The 21991-nt window shown below is 40.5% G+C and overlaps 1 protein-coding gene across 1 annotated transcript in view; it reads left to right on the forward strand.

Annotated features, from left to right (window-relative positions):
• Positions 1–21991, forward strand: part of SLC5A1 (solute carrier family 5 member 1) — a 74371-nt gene that overhangs the window by 23677 nt on the left and 28703 nt on the right. Inside the window, exons 3-5 of the mRNA XM_025474656.3 lie at positions 5179–5283; positions 5911–5970; positions 7180–7284. Coding sequence (XP_025330441.1) covers positions 5179–5283; positions 5911–5970; positions 7180–7284 — 270 coding nt within the window. The remainder of the gene's footprint in view (positions 1–5178; positions 5284–5910; positions 5971–7179; positions 7285–21991) is intronic.

The following is a 21991-nucleotide window of genomic DNA, read 5'->3' on the forward strand; positions in this document are numbered from 1 at the left end:
CCTAATTTAACCTTAATTACCTCCCTAAATACCCTGTCTCCAAATAAAGTCACATTAGAAAGTTAGGACTACAACACATGAATTTTTGGGGAACACAATTCAGTCTATAAGAGTGTCCATTGTAGCTCTTGTGAATTGTCTTTGTCCTCTCGTGGGAGAGTGAGGACTCTGATTGAGGGCCAACTAAATGTCAGTCACTACTGATTCATAATTTCATTTGACTCCTGAAAAACCCTGTCATGAGAGAAGATTTAAATTCACTGATATTATGACCATCCAGATAGTAAGAAATCAAGAAAGTATTTAAATTCTAGTTTTTTTACATATATTTTTTAATTGGAGTTCAATTTGCCAACATATAGCATAACACCCAGTGCTCATCCCATCAAGTGCCCCCCTCAGTGCCCGTAACCCAGTCACCCTCACCCCCTGCCCACCTCCCTTTCCACCACCCCTTGTTCGTTTCCGAGTTAAGAGTCTCTCATGTTCTGTCTCCCTTTCTGATATTTCCCACACATTTTTTCTCCTTTCCCCTTTATTCCCTTTCACTATTTTTTTCTAGTTAGTTTCTTTCTTTTTTTTAATAAATTAATTTTTTATTGGTGTTCAATTTACCAACATACAGAATAACACCCAGTGCTCATCCTGTCAAGTGTCCCCCTCAGTGCCCGTCACCCATTCCCCCCCACCCCCGCCCTCCTCCCCTTCCACCACCCCTAGTTCGTTTTCCAGAGTTAGGAGTCTTTATGTTCTGTCTCCCTTTCTGATGTTTCCCACACATTTCTTCTCCCTTCCCTTATATTCCCTTTCACTATTTTTTATATTCCCCAAATGAATGAGACCATATAATGTTTAGTTTTTAATTTCATAATTCTCACTGGAGGGGACTTTAATTTGAAATATTGTTGAATTCCTAGGACTACATCTTTAAACCTGGAGTCCAGGAAGATTGCTTGACAAGACCATTTGGAGGTTAGAGGAAGGTCTCTGAATAGGAAAGTGGCTTGATCAGAGTTGTGTGTAGGTGGGACTGGAGATCATCTAGAAACCTGATGAGAGATAATTACAGCTTGTATAAAGGGCAGTATAAGTGCTAGATGCCTTTAACATTGTGAAGGCAGAGTCAGAGTTTTGGTAAATGGTTGAATAAAGGCCTTGGGGTAAAGGGAGGAAGTCTAGAAAGAGGCAAGGTAAGAGACTGAGAGAACAGTAGTAACCATGACAGAAATTAACTGAATCTGAGCAGGACATGTGGTACCCCTAAAGCTCTCCTGGCCCCCATTCCATCAGATGGTGAAGGGGTACCTCAGGAAAGCCTGCAACTGCTTAAAGTCCAATGCTCCCATTTGGGGGGATGTTAGAGAGGACTTCTTGAACTTAAGGTTAATCTGATGCAGTTAATCATTACTGGTAATTATGCCCTTAATAGTACAACATTAGGCTTAATAATTTATGAAGTGGGAGATGATAAATGAAAAGATAATGGGCCAGGACAGGCAGGCTACATGCAGAAGGGAGTTCTGATTAAAAGTGGACTGTTATACCCACCAAGCTTTGAGGAAAAGAGGTGAATGTCTCTGATGAATCTGCTTTCCTCTGAATTTCCCCTTCTTCTTTTTAAAATCCTATATGATTAACATACAGTGTTATATTAATTTGAGGTGTATAATATAATGATACAACAATTCAATACAATTCTCAGTTCTCATCAAGATAAATGTACTTTTAATCCCTTTCATCTATTTCACCGATCCCCTGCAACCTCCCCTCTGGCAATCACCAATTTGTTCTCTGTATTTAAGAGTCTGGTTTTTTTGTTTGTATCTTTTTTCTTTTTTTGTTTGGTTTCTTAAATTCCACATATGAATGAAATCATATGATATTTATCTTTCTTTGACTTATTTTACTTGGTATTATACTCTCTAGGTCCATTCAAGTTGTTGCAAATGGCAAGATTTCATTTTTTTAAATGTCTGAGTAATATTCTATTGTGTATATATTACCGTATCTTCTTTATCCATTCATCTATGGATTTGTTTTCTTCTTCTTAATAAATGACATCCACCTATTCAAGTCTTGAATCTAGGAGTTACCCTTGATTACTCTTTCCCTAATTTCCCACATCTGATCCATCAAAGGTAACTCCTGGATTCAGGACTCCTATCAACTTCATTTCTGAAACACACTCCAATCTCTACACTTGCCTTTGTCTTGACTTCTCCTACCAGAGACCAAGCCACTGTCCTCTCACACTGATACAGCAATAGCTTCCCAGTTTCTCTGTTTTCTCCCTTGCTCCCAGCACTATATTCTCCACATGCTTGAGAACAATATTTATTTATTTATTTATTTTGAACTGATGAGTTTTTTTTGTATTTTTTTTATTGGAGTTTGATTTGCCAAAATATAGTATAACACCCAGTGCTCATCCTGTCAAGTGCCCCCCTCAGTGCCCGTCACCCAGTCACCGCATCCCCCCGCCCACCTCCCCTTCCATTACCCCTTATTTGTTTTCCAGAGTTAGGAGTCTCTCATGTTCTGTCAGGAGAACAATCTTTAAAAGCAAATTAAGTCCTGCCCCTCCACTAATTAAAACTCTGTAGTGGAGGGGCACCCAGATGGCTCAGTTGGTTGAGCATCTGCTCTTGATTTTGGCTCAGGTCATGATCTCAGAATCATGAGATCAAGCCCCGTGTCGGGCTCACACTCTGGGTGTGGAGCCTGCTTGAGATTCTCTCTCTCTCCTGCTGTCCACCCCCCCCAACACACAAGAAAAGCCAACCCCAAAAACAAACCCATTCAGTGACATCTCACATTGAATAAAATCCAAACCTCTTATTCTTGCCTGCTAGGACCTACATGATGTATGCCTGCTTAACTTCTCAGCCTCATCTCACAACACAACTCTCCTTTCCTACCACACTCCAGCCACTCTGGCCGCCTTTTTGCTTCTCAACTATGACTACTTTCCTTCTGATTTTGGCATAGTGGACTTCCTTTATTGCTTCAATCTTAACTTAGAGGTCATCTGCATGGAGAGACCTTTCCTGACTCTCCAATTGGGACTAGTCATTCTATCACACACTCTCTCTATTCTCTTCACAGCACTTGCCATTCTATGATCTCTCTTTTTAAAAAATTTATTTATGTTTCCCCTGTTAGGATATAAGCTTCTGGAACATAGGGATTTTGTCTGTGCTATTCACAGTGGAATCCTCAAGGTCTAGAATAGTGCTTGATACTTTGAGGTAATAAATATTAAATAAATTTAATATTTATTGAGTGAGTGAATGAATGAGCTACTTTTACCATTATCTCACCATTCCAGAGACCTTCTGGCCTGGCCTTTAGGAAACTCCTTCTTCTCTGTCTTAACTATTTGGTACTAAGCAACCATTGCCTTATATTGGGGGTAGGGAATGATATAGCTAAGATAGTTTCTTGGAGTAATCTAGCTTTTGGGAAATAACATTCTGTGTTTTGTTCCAGATTTGTTCAATCTTAGGGATATTAGACAAATAACTACCAGCCTTCCTCCATTGTTCAGCAAGAATGAGGATAATTATACTAGTTTGGTACTTATCAATTAGTGCTATGCTTCTCCTCCTGGGACAGAAGGACTCTAAAACTTTCTAGAGTTCTCTTGGATTTCATATGCAATTGCGTTGATGGCACAGTATTGTGATTGGTTAGTGAAAGATCCCTCACTTGTTTTAGCTGATGTTTTCTCCTTCATCTCCCAATCACAGTCTCATTCTCCTTTTTCCTTCCAGGCTTCCAGTCTTGGGTTTTTAATATATATCCTTCCAATCTGTCTTCTAACTATGTATTTAGACATACACGTATCCTTGAAAAATGCAGTGTTTTGTGCATGTGTCCATGGAGTCCAGGAGACCTTTGTAAAAATTTAAAATAAAAATACTATATTGACTCAGAGAGTTATTATTAGTAGCATCTCATGTTACTTGGGGGCACATGGGATTATAGAGTTTAATAGTTAGGAATCAAAAAAAATAGTTAGGAATCATTTGTAAATTATAGACTCTACCCCCTGGCCTTCTCTGATAAGTGAGAGGACTGAGGCCCAGAGACTTCCTTCAAATGATTCTTTTTATCAAAACTGTCCACATTTACTGACAGCCAGTATTGGTTAAGGTCCTATGTCAGAAGTGTTGGAGGACGATGTTTATAGCAGCAATGTCCACAATAGCCAAACTGTGGAAGGAGCCTCGGTGTCCATCGAAAGATGAATGGATAAAGAAGATGTGGTCTATGTATACAATGGAATATTACTCAGCCATTAGAAACGACAAATACCCACCATTTGCTTCGACGTGGATGGAACTGGAGGGTATTATGCTGAGTGAAATAAGTCAATCGGAGAAGGACAAACATCATATGGTCTCATTCATTTGGGGAATATAAAAAATAGTGAAAGAGAATAAAGGGGAAAGGAGAAAAAATGAGTGGGAAATATCAGAAAGGGAGACAGAACATGAAAGACTCCTAACTCTGGGAAACAAGCTAGGGGTGGTGAAGGGGAGGTGGGCAGGGGTGGGGGTGACTGGGTGATGGGCACTGAGGTGGGCACTTGACAGGATGAGCACTGGGTGTTATTCTATATGTTGGCAAATTGAACACCAATAAAAAATAAATTTATAAAAAAAGTAAATTTTGAAAAAAAAAAAAAGTAAATTTTGGATAAATAAAATATTAAAAAGGCCAAAAAAAAAAAATAGAAGTGTTGGAGGACACAGATGGAGGACACGAAGATGAATGGCACAGGGCTTGCTTCTGAGCAGACAGTCTCTTGGAAGGCTTATAAGGAAAGCTTGGTGGGCTGTGGAGTTTCCCATGTGTTCTTCGCTATTGGCCATTGGGCTGACAGAGGACCCACAGATGATCTGATTTGAGGATACCCAGTGCGTATGTGTGTATACATACACACCAAATCCCCAAAGAGGATTCTTTCCCAATACTTTCCATTTCATCTTCACTATTACCCAACACCCCACATCTACCTTGTGAACCAGTGGTCCCTACAGATACACAGTCAAGTTCCTAGCCTGCCTTTGTTCTTTCTTATCCTTCTCATAGGTGACATGCCTCTTCTCTGGTTTACCTCTGAGTACTGGTGGAACATAACATTCTTAACAGACTTTTTCTTTGTGTTTTCAGGTTGGAGCATCTCTCTTTGCCAGTAACATTGGGAGTGGCCACTTTGTGGGGCTGGCGGGGACAGGAGCTGCTGCAGGCATTGCCATGGGAGGCTTTGAATGGAATGTGAGTAACATCAGAGACACTGTGTTCTGGAGCTGGAAGGAAGTTTAGCAGTCAGGCAGTTCAACATATGCTCTAAGTGTTAGGGGACCAATTAGGGCCATCCTTCAATGCAGATGGAGGAGAGGCACAGCTTTAGGAGCTCTAGTCCTGCTCCCCTTCCACCAGAGTAGCATGAGGAAACCACTGATATGATGGCAATAGAGTTTTTTTTTCTTTTCTTAAAAATCCAAGTCCTCTTGTGTCCTTTTGGCCATATTGGAGGTTTGGAAATTCTTACAACCAGATTACCATTATTATTATTATTATTATTATTATTATTATTATTATTATTTAAAAGTTCTCTAAATGGTATTTTACTCCTTATAAACAAGAGAAGAGGCAAAAGAGCTATGATATCGGTGAGCAGACCCCTGCGGTCCCCTCCACTGTTACCCAACTGCCATTCCTTTGGGCCAATCAGGCAGCAAAGGCCTCTTTCAGTTTCTGATGGTCACCTAGGGAGTTGTCCTCAGAGCCCCAAGATAAAATGCTTAGTGATTTTCCCGTAATAGTTGAGGGTCCTGCAGACAGCAGATTGGGCTAACCATCCTACGGGTTTGACTCTACCTTTTTGTTTGTTTGTTTTAGGCCTTGATTTGGGTAGTTGTCTTGGGCTGGGTGTTTGTTCCCATTTACATTAAGGCTGGGGTAAGTATCTGCTCTATTATACATTTCCTACTGAATCTATCTATCATCTATATATCTATCTATAGATATGTATATATAAAAATACATATGTGTAATACACATGCATATATGATATGAACTCTATCCTCTTGGAAGGCAGAGGAGGCTTTATGGCATAAATGGCAGAGCATGCCTATGCCTTGGCTTTCTTTTCCAGGTTATAAAATTTTTGACTACTTTTGGGAGCATTCAACAAATCCACTCAGCCATGACTTGACTGTCTAAGAAGCCCTCTAAACAACCTCATTCTATTCAGAGCCCTCTTAATCATCATGTTCCTTCACATTGGGTGTGCGCTTGCAAGGCACTGCCATGCATTTGCTCATGGTATACCATGAGCTCATGGTATACCATATAGCTGTGTGCCCCTGCTCCTGGAAGGGAAGCAGCATGAGAAAAAAGAACTATATTTTCCCAATAACTGGTACTCAACTATCAAATGCATGCTCAGTCTCCTGACTAAATCTCTCTGACGTTTTACCTAAGACAGCTTTGGTGGCACCTGTTTAGTGAGATATAATGAATACCTACTAAATCTATACATTAGGAGCTGAAAGAAATACAGAAAAAACATAGGGCAGACTTTATATCTTCTGGAGGCTCATGAACTGTTGGTGATATGTGTGATCCCAGAAGACAGCAGGCTCAGGGTTAAGAGAATGAGACAGAAGTATAGTCAGAATTTGCAGAAAGGAACTGGGAGAACAGTTGAACAGGGCTGTAGCCAAAATACTTGGCAAAGCTTGGGTGCAGAGTAGGTGAAGCACATACCCAGCCTGGTCATTTTGTTTGGTTAACTGAAAAGATGCCACCATTGTTATGATGTCTTGTTCACAGTAGGCACTCTGTATAGGAATATATATCTATTACTGCCTCCTTTAGGGCAAAGATCTGCTTTCTTGGTTATGTACAGTCATGTGTTCATTTAAAAAAGTGTCTATTTGGCACCTTCAATGTCCTGGGATAATACCTTACCCATACAGTGGTAGGGCATATGGGTTGGGATGGGATTAGAGAATGGGAGCCATCTGGGTACCTCACAGACTTTTCTGATCCATGAGGGTTAACCCTTGATCATACTTCTGAAGCCATGGTAGATGCCACTGCTCTGCTTGCTCTGGATCTTCTCATCACTCTGTCTGGCGTTGACCTCTCTTACATCCCATGCAGGTGGTGACAATGCCAGAGTACCTGAGGAAGCGATTTGGAGGCAAGCGAATCCAGATCTACCTCTCTATTCTGTCCCTGTTACTCTACATTTTCACTAAGATCTCGGTGAGTCCACTGCCCCAGGGACTGGCATTGGATGTCTCAGACTCTGCCCACTCTTGCTCCTCAGCCAAGGGGCAGCAATATTTGCTTCTATTAACTTGATCCCTTAGTTCTAATTGCTCCTTAACAAGTAAAGTTCTATTTCATGCATCAAGGAGCCAACACATGGAACTCCTTACTCTCCACCATGTAGAAAGTTAAAAACATAAACAAGTTTAAAAAGTTTCAGTGAAAATTGTTCTTAACAGATTGAAAGGGAATTAGCAATATCTAAGGACTGGTTCCAACATTAGAGTTAGCTTTGAGCCTTTGTGCCTGAAGGTATCATAATCTGGCTCTAGGTGATGTTTCTAATATGCTTAAACATGGGTGGTCAATGACAACTCTTGAAAGGGCCTCAGAAATTCTCTCTCTTCTTTGTGGACAGTGTAATGAAAACTGGGAATGGAAAGTACTTGCTCAGGATCTTGAATCAGGAGTAGAACCCAGACCTCTGGCTCTACCTCACTGTCCTTTTCATTGTTATCATTTTTTAAATTTGTTTTTTTCTGATGTTGCTCATGCTTCTTGTGTAATTTCTAAGAACCCATTGCCAAATCTAAGGGTAGAGAGAAAGTGGCATTTTCTGAGGCCACATAGGGAGTTACAAAGTGTTCACTGCTCTGTCAGAGGGGTTTTCTCATTGGGTATGATCAGTTTTCCTTTGTTTTCTTGTTTTTCCCTGTTCAGGACCAAAGGTAAGATTAGATCAATCTCAGCATCTTGCAAAAAGATCTGTCCTGGATGAAATCTGAGTCAGGTGGGATCTGAAATGAGCCTTCTGCTCTAGCTAGCTAGAGAGTGCTGAAAAAAAAAAAAAAACCAGCTGCTAATGGTTTTATTTTCCTAATTAACTAAAGCCAAAACAACAACAATATTAAATAACATTTACAATTTTTTTTTTATTTTGGAAAATTTCAAACCTATATACCCAGAGGTAGAATAGTATAATGAATGCTTGTGGACCTAATACTTACTACTCAGCTTTAACAATGATTATTGTTTTATTATTCTTTTCATCTATTTCTTCTACTTTCTTTTTCCAGCAGTGTTTTAAGTCAAATCCCAGATATTATGTTATTTCACTGTGAATTCTTCGGAATATACTTTTGACTTTTAAAACACATAATCGTTGTACTATTATCACACAGCAAAATCTACAGGAATTTCTTAATTTAGGTGATTTAATACTTGGTCCATATTCAGATTTTCCTGTTTATATAAAAAATATCTTCTTACAGTTGATTTGTTTGAATCAGAATCTAAATGAAGTCTACGCATTGTATTTGACTATACTTTCTCTAAGGGAAATATCTATACCTTTATTTATCTTTATTTTTCTTTTTTGTACTATTACCTTCCAGCCCTAGTCCTGGCCTACATGCATATACTGTTTTTCTTTTAATTGGGTTGAATGTCTTTTTTTCTTGTTGAGTTAAAATATCAGAAAGAGAGAACATGAAAGACTCCTAACTCTGGGAAACGAGCTAGGGGTGGTGAAGGGGAGGTGGGCGGGGGGTGTGGGTGATTGGGTGATGGGCACTGAGGTGGGCACTTGACGGAATGAGCACTGGGTGTTATTCTATATGTTGGCAAATTGAACTCCAATAAAAACAAATTAAAAAAGATTATATATTCTAGTAGTAGACCCTTATTAGAGAGAGGATTTGCAAATATGTCCCTCCATTCTGTAGGTTTTCTATTTATTTATTTATTTATTTAATTTATTTATTTATTTTTGTATATATATTTTTATTGGAGTTCGATTTGCCAATATATAGCATAACTCCCAGTGCTCATCCTGTCAAGTGCCCCCCTCAGTGTCCATCACCCAGTCACCCCAACCCCTGCCCACCTCCCTTTCCACTACCCCTTGTTCATTTCCCAGAGTTAGGACTCGCTCATGTGCTGTCACCCTTACTGATATTTCCCACTCATATTCTCTCCTTTCCCCCTTTTTCTCTTTCATTATCTTTTATATTCCCCAAATGAATGAGACCATATAATGTTTGTCTTTCTCTGATTGACTTATTTCACTCAGCATAATACCCCCCCCCCCAGTTCCATCCATGTTGAAGAAAATGGTGGGTATTTGTTGTTTGTAGTTGCTGAGTAATATTCCGTTGTATATATAGACCACATATTCTTTATCCATTCATCTTTCGATGAACACCGAGGCTCCTTCCACAGTTTGGCTATTGTGAACACTGCTGCTATAAACATTGGCGTGCAGATGTTCTGGCATTTCACTGCATCAGTATCTTTGGGGTAAATCCCCAGCCGTACAATTGATAGTATCTTTTGAGGCACAAAAGTTTTAAATCTTGATAAAGTTTATTTATCTATTTTTAAATTGATTGCTTATGCTTTTACTTTTGTTTCTAAGAATCCATTGCCAAATCTAAGATGATGAAGATTGACCTCTGTTTTCTCTCAGGTATTTAGTTTTTACACTTGGGTGTTTTGAATTAATATTTGTATACTATGTGAGGCAGGGGCCCAACCTCACTTTTTTGCATGTGTATATCCAATTCTTTCAGTACCATTTATTGACAAGACTATTATTTTCTCATTGAATGGTCTTGCACATACATTTTTATACAACTCAGTGTAAACATGCTCTTGCCTATAGGACTGATAGGGTTTTGTCTTGGAGTTGGGACTGATGCCCAGAATACTGCTCCCTTCCTGCCCAGCTTCCTGACTCAAACTGCTACTACTCTTGACTGATGTCTTTGTGTTTTGCCACCAGTGTGATGATTTCACCACCTTTACTTTCTCCTCCCCTCCTTCAGGGTTAGTTTTTAGTTATAAGATGAAGACCTTGGAATTTTCAGTGCTATGTCATTAGATATCAGTGTGCAGAGCCTAGGCTGGAAAATGCTGGGAGTGCTGGAGAAATGAGGCTTCCTGAGGGATAGAAGAGCAGATTTAGAGGAGAAAAGAAATGTAAGCAGGAAGGAGAGGAGGTCACCCTGGAGCTAGACAGGAGCTGGCAAGAGAACTGCTCCTGGTTCAGCTTGTGAGGTGGCACCTGTCTAATGAGCATGTAGAGGAGGCCACTGGATTCCCCTTCTTGGAATCAAGCCTTCTCCAAGTCCACAGTTCAAGCAGGTAAAAGTCTGTTAAGTGTAGTTGCCATGGAAAGGGTACTCTTTGCCCTTGGAGCTGGTGTAGGGTAGTCATATAAATAAACTAAATGCCCAACCTCTCTCCCTGCCTTCCAATCACCTCACCTATTGTTCAGGTTACTGATTAAACCTCCCTTGACTTGGGAGCCCCCAGATAACTGAGGGGCAGTCTTGCTCAGCTCAAGTCCTGATGGAGCCCACCCCCAGCAGTCATTTTTTTTTCTGAATTTTGCTTTTGAATAGTACCACTCCCTCCCAGTATGATTTCTGGGGCTCCTCCCTGGAGGCCTTGCCTAACATCCTACCTGCTCCACCTGCTGCCTGGAGGCAGCAATCTCTTGAATAATGTGTGTAGAAGGATGATAGCTACCCTTTATTTAATGTCAATTTCTTGGCTTAAATTCCAATAGGGGCTTTACTTATTCCATCTCCTGTTCACATAAGAGTACTGCATAGGTAAGGATTTCTATTTTATTTTTTATTTCATGGGTGAGATAACTGAGTCTCAGAGAAGTTAAGTAACTTGTCCCAAATCACATAGCAAGTGTACGGCAAAACCAGGATTGGAATCCAGATATCTCTAGTCCCAGAGTCTGTGTTCTTCTCACAGTTCATCTCTATGTTTGGATGGGATGAAGGCATAGCATGATGGAATGGGATAGATTATTTAGTTCTATGTCCTACGTTCTCATTTTATACCTGGGGAAACTGAGGTCCCAAGAAGGAACTCCATGGGGTTAAACAGTAGCAGAATGCATCCTAGGATGAGCAGCAGATTCCCTGTTATTGAATCCAAACCTTTGACATTATGTAGCCCTTGCCTTCTAAATCTTTCATTCCTCTAGTACAGAGTCAGTTAAAATTCAAGACCTTGACAAATATTAAGATAGCCGTTTAAATGACCTTACAGGGATCCCTGGGTGGCACAGCGGTTTGGTGCCTGCCTTTGGCCCAGGGCACGATCCTGGAGACCCAGGATCGAATCCCACGTCGGGCTCCCGGTGCATGGAGCCTGCTTCTCTCTCTGCCTGTGTCTCAGCCTCTCTCCTCTCTCTGTGTGACCATCATAAATAAATTAAAAAAAATTATAAATGACCTTACAATATAAACAAATTTCCAAGACTAGGATTTGGGAGGACTGAGAAGAGAGCATTGACTGCACACTGGTGTATGAAGGATCTGAAGGAGGGACATTTAGGCAGAGGAGAGGGGCAGGGAAGAGCTGACAGGTGAGACTCTGACTTTATATATTTGGCTGACTTCAGATTCACCATGAGTCATAGAGCATGAAATCACTAAAATAATTACACTGATGTTGAATGTACCTCCTAGGAACTCACGTTAAGATACACATGAGTTCAAAGTTCATGGACAAAAAAAAAGAACTGTTAGTTAACAAAGTATGATAGGTATTTATTTACATTGCCCACAAAGATGAATTATTTTTGTTGTGTGTATATAGAGGCATGGACAGTTTGTGATGGGGAAAAAGAAAAGAAGGGTGGTCTTGTGAGATACAAGTGCATACAGGAAGCAGAGATCTGCCAGGAAGGCTTGGGGAAGATATAGGGATCCAGTGGGTATATAATTGATAGGAGAGAAAAAACATTTCAGACGCAGGGCCCAGATGTAACCCAGGCCATTGAACAGCAGTGGTGTGAAATCTTGGCTATGGCTACCATCTTGTGGCCAGGTTTTGGGCTCTGAGACCCAGATTTGATTATTCCTCCATGTGCTCCTCTGAATTTTGTCTTCCTGCTATCCCCTTTACAGCACCTGCTTTATCAAGTTCTGAGAAGCATTCTGCCCTGTAAAATTTCCTAGTATCACATATCTTATTTAAGTGCGCAATCACTTGAGATAAGCCTCAGATTTTATGAATTACATGTGATGACCAAATGTACCTGTTAATATATGCTGGCGCTATTAACATGACTGCAATAAACTTTTACAGCAATTCCACTGTCCATTTTGGATCCTTGAGTGAAAATAAGAGGTTTGGCTTTTGCTTAAGGTTTGAACACTCATTACCTGAGCCTTTCACTTTCACAAATGAAAAGAGAAATTTGAGCAATGGAGCTCTCCATCTCAAATGTCGTTGCCAGGCAGGATTTATTGAGTGCTCAGATATAACTCGGACCAGAATGGGCAGCAAAAGCACAAATATAAAATCATAGGATCTCAAAGCATCAGAGCTGAGATGAAGTAACGTGTACAAGTCTCGTGGTCAGAGACTCAGTTACTCTAAGAGGTGTTACAACTGAATCTGTAATTTTATTATTTCCCATGAGTGTCATGGACATTGTTCAGCCAAATTTTCAAAGTGATGGGAACAAATCTTTCGAGCTGAATCCAACTGCTTGTTTTTGTAGAAATAGTTTAAAAATATTTTATTTATTTGAGGGAGAGAGAGAGAGAGCACAAGTGACAGGGAGAGGCAGAGAGAGAAGGAGAAGCAGACTCCCCATTAACAGGAGCCCTACCTGGGTCTGGATCCCAGGACCCTGAGCAGAAGGCAGATGCTTAACTGACTGAGCCATCCAGGTGCCCCTGTAGATATAGTTTTATTGGAACATGGCCACACTCACTTTATGTATGTCTGTGGCTGCTTTCATCCTTCAACTACAGAGTTGAGCAGGTTAGATAGAGACTGTATGGACTGCAAAACCTAGAACATGTATTACCTCAACCTTTACAGAAAAAATTTGCTGACCCTTAGTCTAGAATATGATAATTTTTGGTTTCACTTCAAGTTGGTTTTGCTTAGCAAAATTGGGGAAATTCGCTTGTTTCCTTCCTTTCTTCCTTCCCCCCCCTTTGTTAAGGGCTAAGAGGAGCTTAGAGAGGGAACAATCTGGGAAGAGCTGTGAAACAAATGGTCTCTTAGGATTATAGAAGAGTTCTTTTCTATTGATGCTGGTGGTATATTTCCCTATTCATTCCCCTATTTTTATAAATAAAAAAAGTAACAAAATACTTCAAATATACAGAAAAGTACGAATACTAATATAGTAAATACCACAACCCAGATTCTATAGATCTTTAAAAGATTTGTCATTTTTTTTAGTGGGAAATATCAGAAAGGGAGACAGAACATGAGAGACTCTTATCTCTGGGAAACAAACAAGGGGTGGTAGAAAGAGAGGTTGGTGGGGGGTGGGGGTGACTGGGTGACAGGCACTGAGGGGGGCACTTGATGGGATGATCCCTGGGTGTTATTCTATATGTTGGCAAATTGAACACCAATAATAAAAAAAATCTGTCATTTTTTTAAAGAAAGGAAAAAAAACATTACAAATATGATGGAAAATATCTCTACCCTTCTTGGGCCTGTTTCCTTCCGTCTTAAAAGTTACACATGCCTTAGACTTGATATGTTTTCTTCTGGTATGTTTTTATATTTTTACTACATATATATGTATATTTATATACCCATGAAGAATATAATGTGTTTTAAAATTTCTGCTCCTCCCACTTTTGAAACTGTAAGAAAAACGGAACAACTGTATTTAAGAAAATCTAGAGTGGAAAAGCACCCATAATCCCATGACTTTAATACAGATATTTTGTATTGCGGCTTTGCCCATATTATGTACTTTCTTTTACAGACTTCCAATTGGAATGTGCATATCATTTTGTCATCTTTCTTCCCCATCTTAGCATCAAACTGTACATATTTTCCATCTTGATAATTATTATTTTGGGGGGATGTGGAACGTAATGGTTGACATAGAATTTTCTGCAAGACATTTAGAAATCCTTTGGTAGAACAGAAGCTCTCAACAGTGTTTACCTTTGGTCTGCGTGATGGCAGTAGGGACACTTTTAATTTTCAGTATGTAGCTTTCTGTGCTGTTTTTTTTTCCATCTATACCCATAAATTATTTTATTTTAAAAGTAAGTAAAAAATGTTTTTTAAATGATAAAAGATCTTGTTGTCTGCAGAAAATATTCCAGAAAAGAGAACCCCTACTTTTCAACATTGTGAAAGTCACTGGACTTGAAGACAACCAGATTTTAGCTTTTGAGCTTGTCATCAATTTAGTATCCCTCATCTGTAAAGCGGAGTCAATATATTTATCTTATTACCTTGTTTTGGGGATCAAAACAATGATTGTATCTGAAAGCATTTGGTAAACTATAAAATTCCCTGAATATGGAGCAGAAAAAAAACTAATGAAGAAGATAAAGTTTGGGCACCTAGGACTCAAAGACTAATGTCAGAGCACTTGGGCTGACATGAGCTTAGGTATGGTGCAATATCCAGAGGCATTCCTGCTGGCTTTCAGAGTTCTAAGGGCAGAATTTACTCTTTTTTTTTTTAATTTTTTTTTTAATTTTTATTTATTTATGATAGTCACACAGAGAGAGAGAGAGAGGCAGAGACACAGGCAGAGGGAGAAGCAGGCTCCATGTACCGGGAGCCCGACGTGGGATTCGATCCTGGGTCTCCAGGATTGCGCCCTGGGCCAAAGGCAGGCGCTAAACCGCTGCGCCACCCAGGGATCCCAGAATTTACTCTTGAAGTTAGGAGTGGCTCATGAGAGATAGAAGAGATAGAATTTGCCCCAGATTTCAATTCATGAGGGAGGTTTTATTAGAATTTTTATTTGCCCTGGTAGCTGGAAATAGATTTCTATTAGCCTAACACTTCCTCAAAGTCTTATTGCGGGGCAGCCCAGGTGGCTCAGCAGTTTAGTGCCGCCTTCAGCCCAGGGCGAGATCCTGGAGACCTGGGATAGAGTCCCACGTCGGGCTCCCTTCATGGAGCCTGCTTCTCCCTCTGCCTATGCCTGTGCACGCCCCCTCGGTCTCTTGTGAATAAATAAAATCTTTAAAGAAAAGTCTTATTGGACTTTAATTATAGCATTATCTTAGGAGTTGTGTGTTGTAATTTGTGACTGAAGATAGGAAGGCCAATAAAAAAAATTTATTTATTTATTTATTTGAGGGGCACCTGGGTGGTTCAGTTGGTTAAGCCTCTGCCTTTGGCTCAGGTCATGATCCCAGGGTCTTTATTTTTTTATTTTTTATTTTTTTAATTTATTTTTTATTGGTGTACAATTTATTAACATACAGAATAACCCCCAGTGCCCGTCACCCATTCACTCCCACCCCCCGCCCTCCTCCCCTTCTACCACCCCTAGTTTGTTTCCCAGAGTTAGCAGTCTTTACGTTCTGTCTCCCTTTCTGATATTTCCCACACATTTCTTCTCCCTTCCCTTATATTCCCTTTCACTATTATTTACATTCCCCAAATGAATGAGAACATATAATGTTTGTCCTTCTCCGACTGACTTACTTCACTCAGCATAATACCCTCCAGTTCCATCCACCTTGAAGCAAATGGTGGGTATTTGTCATTTCTAATAGCTGAGTAATATTCCATTGTATACATAAACCACATCTTCTTTATCCATTCATCTTTCGATGGATACTGAAGCTCCTTCCACAGTTTGGCTATCGTGGCCATTGCTGCTATAAACATCGGGGTGCAGGTGTCCCGGCATTTCATTGCATCTGTATCTTTGGGGTAAATCCCCAACAGTGCAATTGCTGGGTCGTAGGGCAGGTCTATTTTTAACTGTTTGAGGAACCTCCACACAGTTTTCCAGAGTGGCTGCACCAGTTCACATTGCCACCAACAGTGTAAGAGTTTCCCTCTAGACCACTCTCTTGCACCATACACAAAGATAAACTCAAAATGGATGAAAGATCTAAATGTGAAACAAGATTCCATCAAAATCCTAGAGAAGAACACAGGCAACACCCTTTTTGAACTCGGCCATAGTAACTTCTTGCAAGATACATCCACGAAGGCAAAAGAAACAAAAGCAAAAATGAACTATTGGGACTTCATCAAGATAAGAAGCTTTTGCACAGCAAAGGATACAGTCAACAAAACTAAAAGACAACCTACAGAATGGGAGAAGATATTTGCAAATGACATATCAGATAAAGGGCTAGTTTCCAAGATCTATAAAGAACTTCTTAAACTCAACACCAAAGAAACAAACAATCCAATCATGAAATGGGCAAAAGACATGAACAGAAATCTCACAGAGGAAGACATAGACATGGCCAACATGCATATGAGAAAATTCTCTGCATCACTTGCCATCAGGGAAATACAAATCAAAACCACAATGAGATACCACCTCACACCAGTGAGAATGGGGAAAATTAATAAGGCAGGAAACAACAAATGTTGGAGAGGATGCGGAGAAAAGGGAACCCTCTTACACTGTTGGTGGGAATGATCCCAGGGTCTTGAGATAGGGCCTCATGTCAGGCTCCCTGCTCTGTGGGGAGTCTGCTTCTCCCTTTGCCCCTCCTCCTCTCAGATTTATTTGCTTATTTGAGGGAGAGAGAGAGAGAGCACGAACAAGTGAGGGCAGAGGCAGAAAGAGAGAATCCTTAAGCAGACTCTCTGTTGAGGACAGAGCCCACATAGGGCTCCATCCCAGGACCCAGAGATCATGCATGACCTGAGCTAAAATCAAGAGTGGGCTACTTAATTGACTGAGCCACCCAGATGTCCCAGGAAAGCCAATATTAATGACAGCATAGTCTCCTATGGCATGTTGTCATAAAGCATTAAAAATGAGCTATTCTGGAAAATAAACCAAACAAGGGCATTTTTAAGGCAGTAACATCCTTTTATTGCCCATATATGCTTATTAGCTAACCCACCAAACAAAAGTGTATGCACTTAACAGCATTCCATTGTAATCAATAAATGGGGCCCCTTCAACTGAAATAACTTTATGTGATGATACAGAGGCATGGGAGGGAAGGGTCCAGCATTATAAATATTCATTGCAATTCCAGTGGCTCAGTGTGCAGAGTCAGGAAGGAGTGGATATGAAACTCTTAGCAAAGTTCATGTGCATCTGGGGGGGGTCTTTCTTCCTCTTTGGTTTTATAGGATAGAGTGGAATAGGACCTGGGAGGGGAATGCTTTCTTTGACTGTAGGACTTTCCCAGTTCCAGCTACTGAGAATCATAAGCTGTCAGAATCAGAGCTTATTACTTTAAAGATGAGAACACAGAGACATGGAGAGGTGAAATGTTTTATCCAAGGTCACTCAGTCCTATAATGGCAGCACTGGTGTTAAAACTCAGGTCTTCTGACCACTAATCCTTGTGTGTATGATCTCTTTCTATTTTTTAAAATTTTATTTATTCATTTATTTACTCATGAGAGACACAGAGAGAAGGCAGACACATAGGCAGAGGAAGAAGCAGGCTTCTCTCAAGGAGCCTGATGTGGGATGCGATCCCAGAACTCTGGGATCACGCCCTGGGCCAAAGGCAGACGCTCAACTGCTGAGTCACACAGGCATCCCTGTGGTCTCTTTCTAAATCACTATTCTCTCCTTACATTCTGACTCTATGTCTCCTCCTTTACTAAGAAAGACAATGATATGGGGTCCCCTGGGGCTAGAGAATCTGCAGAGGAGATATGGCGCCAGTCTTCAGGAGACCCATCTTGGGAGAGAGGGTTGTGCATTAGCATATAAGCTTGGATTTGGTGTGAGACAAACTCTCTGCCAACTAGGAGATTTGATTGGTGGGGAGCTGAGCCACTGGAGGGCCCCAGGGAGTTGTAAGGAGGTGGGGGTGGGGAAACTAAGAATGGAGAGGAGATGCAAGGGCACCATTCCCAGGGTTATGACTGGGTGGCCCTTTATACGCCCTGAAATATATTAGGTTTTATGCAATGAAATAGCTTGTGCATTACATTTAGGGGAGTTCTAGTTTCTTCCACACCAAGCAATCTGGAAATAATAGATTTACCATGATCATCCCTTAATACTACCCATCCCAGGGGTATTTTGGAGCTTCCATGAATATTCATTTTGGGTGACTCCAGTGTTTTCTGGTTTAAATTATCAACTGCACCATCCAGCCAGGTAAAACTTTTTTTTTTTTTTATGGGGATAAATGAGGCAGGGAAGAGAAAGAAAACTGCATCAAGAATATAACTGGTGAATTTGCTTTGACATGGATGGAACTGGAAGGTATTATGCTGAGTGAAATAAGTCAATCGGAGAAGGACAAACATTATATGGTCTCATTCATTTGGGGAATATAAAAAATAGTGAAAGGGAGTAAAGGGGAAAGGAGAAAAAACAAGTGGGAAATATCAGAAAGGGAGACAGAACATGAGAGACTCCTAACTCTGTGAAACGAACTAAGGGTGGTGGAAGGGGAGGTGGGCAGGGGTGAGGGTGACTGGGTGATGGGCACTGAGGTAGGCACTTGATGGGATGAGCACTGGGTGTTATTCTATATGTTGGCAAATTGAACACCAATAAAAAATAAATTTATATAAAAAAAGAATATAACTGGGGAAGTTATATTTTGGGGTGAAGAGGAAACACTTCTCCCTAAAATTTCTTGAGATAATGTAGATAAAACTACCTAGAAGTAAGCCTGCTGTACAAGGGATTCTTGGTGATGTTCTGATTGTGTTTGAGTCAAGGTGTACTCCATCTGGACTGAAAGATAAAACTATGATATTGCTAAAGTTTCTCTTCACCCCAGAGTATGGGTGGGGTTTCCCTGTCAATGACTTTTTAGTACTTGCGTTGGGGAATAGATCTGATAAACTTTTGCACACTGAGGTGTAAATGATGGATAATAGCTTAGAGCAGCAGTTCATAGGTGGGTTGGAGGAATCTCAAGGTGTTAATAGTTATTCCTTGGCAAACAGAGTTCCATAGTTAAATAAGTTTGTCAAGGGTCATTTACCATGTTCCCCTCCTGGGGATTCACAGTACATGCTCTCTGTATATTAAAGGCTCAGGGAAGTAGTGTGGTGAAGAAACTTTTTTAGTTTTATTTAATCCCGCATTTCTTGTTTTTTTGTATGTTTTTTATTTTTATTTATTTTTTTAAAAGATTTACTTATTTATTCATTCAGAGAGAGCGAGAGAGAGGCAGAGACACAGGCAGAGGGAGAAGCAGGCTCCATGCAGGAATCCTGACGTGGGACTCGATCCCAGGTCCCTAGGATCACATCCTGGGCTGCAGGCAGCCCTAAACCGCTGCGCCACCGGGGCTGCCCGTATGTTTTTTAAATTGGAGTTTGATTTACCGACATAGAGTATAACACCCAGTGCTTATCCGGGCAAGTGGTGGCTTTAGGATCTGACACGGGGTCACCCCAAGCCCCCGGCCACCTCCCCTTCCACTACCCCTTGTTCATTTCCCAGAGTTAGGAGTCTCTCATGTGCTGTCACCCTCTCTGATATTTCCCACTCATTTTCTCTCCTATACCCTTTATTTCCTTTCACTATTTTTTATATTCCCCGTATGAGTGGAACCATATAATGATTGTCCTTCTCCGATTGACTTACTTCACTCAGCATAATACCCTCCAGTTCCATCCACATTGAAGCAAATGGTGGGTATTTGTCATTTCTAATGGCTGAGGAATATTCCATTGTATACATAAACCACATCTTCTTTATCCATTCATCTTTCGATGGACACCGAGGCTCCTTCCACAGTTTGGCTACTGTATACATTGCTGCTATAAACATTGGGGTGCAGATGTTTTGACATTTCACTGCATCTGTATCTTTGGGGTAAATCCCCAGTAGTACAATTGCTGGGTCGTAGGGCAGATCTATTTTTAACTCTTTGAGGAACCTCCACACAGTTTTCCAGAGTGGCTGTACCAGGTCACATTCCCACCAACAGTGCAAGAGGGTTCTCCTTTCTCCACATCCTCTCCAACATTTGTTGTTTCCTGTCTTGTTAATTTTCCCCATTCTCACTGGTGTGAGATGGTATCTCATTGTGGTTTTGATTAGTATTTCCCTGATGCCAAGTGATGCGGAGCATTTTCTCATGTGCCTGTTGGCCATGTCTGTCTTCCTCTGAGAGATTTCTGTTCATGTCTTTTGCCCATTTCATTATTGGATTGTTTATTTCTTTGCTGTTGAGTTTAATAAGTTCTTTATAGATCTTGGAAACTAGCCCTTTATCTCATATGTCATTTGCAAATATCTTCTCCCATTCTGTAGGTTGTCTTTTAATTTTGTTGACTGTTTATTTTGCTGTGCAAAAGCTTCTTATCTTGATGAAGTCCCAATAGTTCATTTTTGCTTTTGTTTCTCTTGCCTTCATGGATTTATCTTGCTCGAAGTTACTGTGGCCAAGTTCAAAAAGGGTGTTGCCTGTGTTCTCCTCTAGGATTTTGATGGAATCTTGTCTCACATTTAGATCTTTCATACATTTTGAGTTTATCTTTGTGTATGGTGCAAGAGAGTGGTCTAGTTTCATTCTTCTGCATGTGGATGTCCAATTTTCTCAGCACCATTTATTGAAGAGACTGTCTTTTTTCCAGTGGATCATCTTTCCTCCTTTGTCGAATATTAGTTTACCATAAAGTTGAGGGTCCACTTCTGGATTCTCTATTCTGTTCCATTGATCTATGTGTCTGCTTTTGTGCCAGTACCACACTGTCTTGATGACCACAGCTTTGTAGTACAACCTGAAATCTGGCATTGTGATGCCCCCAGCTATGGTTTTCTTTTTTAATATTCCCCTGGCTATTTGGGGTCTTATGATTCCACACAAATCTTAAGATTATTTGTTTCAACTCTCTGAAGAAAGTCCATGGTATTTTGATTGGGATTGCATTAAATGTGAATATTGCCCTGGGTAGCATGGACATTTTCACAATATTAATTCTTCCAATCCATGAGTATGGAGTATTTTTCCATATCTTTGTGTCTTCCTCCATTTCTTTCAGAAGTGTTCTGTAGTTTTTAGGGTATAGATTCTTTACCTCCTTGGTTAGGTTTATTCCTAGGTATCTTATGCTTTTGGATGCAATTGTAAATGGGATAGACTCCTTAATTTCTCTTTCTTCAGTCTCATTGTTAGTGTATAGAAATGCTACTGATTTCTGGGCATTGATTTTGTATCCTGCCACACTGCCAAATTACTGTATGAGTTCTAGCAATCTTGGGGTGGAGTCTTTTGGGTTTTCTTTTCTTTTTTTAAGATTTTATTTATTTATTCATGAGAAACACACACACACACACACACAGAGAAGCAGGATCCATGCAGGGAGCCCGACATGGGACTTGATCCCGGGACTCCAAGCTCATACCCTGGGCCGAAGGCAGGCACTAAAGTGCTGAGCCACCCAGGGATCCCGTCTTTTGGGTTGTCTATGTACAGCATCATGTCATCTGCAAAGAGGGAGAGTTTGACTTCCTCTTTGCCAATTCGAATGTCTTTTATGTCTTTTTGTTGCCTAATTGCTGAGGCTAGGACTTCTAGTACTATGTTGAATAGCAGTGGTGAGAGTGGACATCCCTGTCATGTTCCTGATCTTAGGGGAAAGGCTCTCAGTGTTTCCTCATTGAGAATGATATTTGCTGTGGGCTTTTCGTAGATTGCTTTTAAGATGATGAGGAATGTTCCCTCTATCCCTACACTCTGAAGAGTTTGGATCAGGAATGGATGCTGTATTTTGTCACATACTTTCTCTGCATCTATTGAGAAGATCCTATGGT

Source organism: Canis lupus, chromosome 26, assembly GCF_003254725.2.
Source record: "Canis lupus dingo isolate Sandy chromosome 26, ASM325472v2, whole genome shotgun sequence".
NCBI lineage: Eukaryota > Metazoa > Chordata > Mammalia > Carnivora > Canidae > Canis > Canis lupus.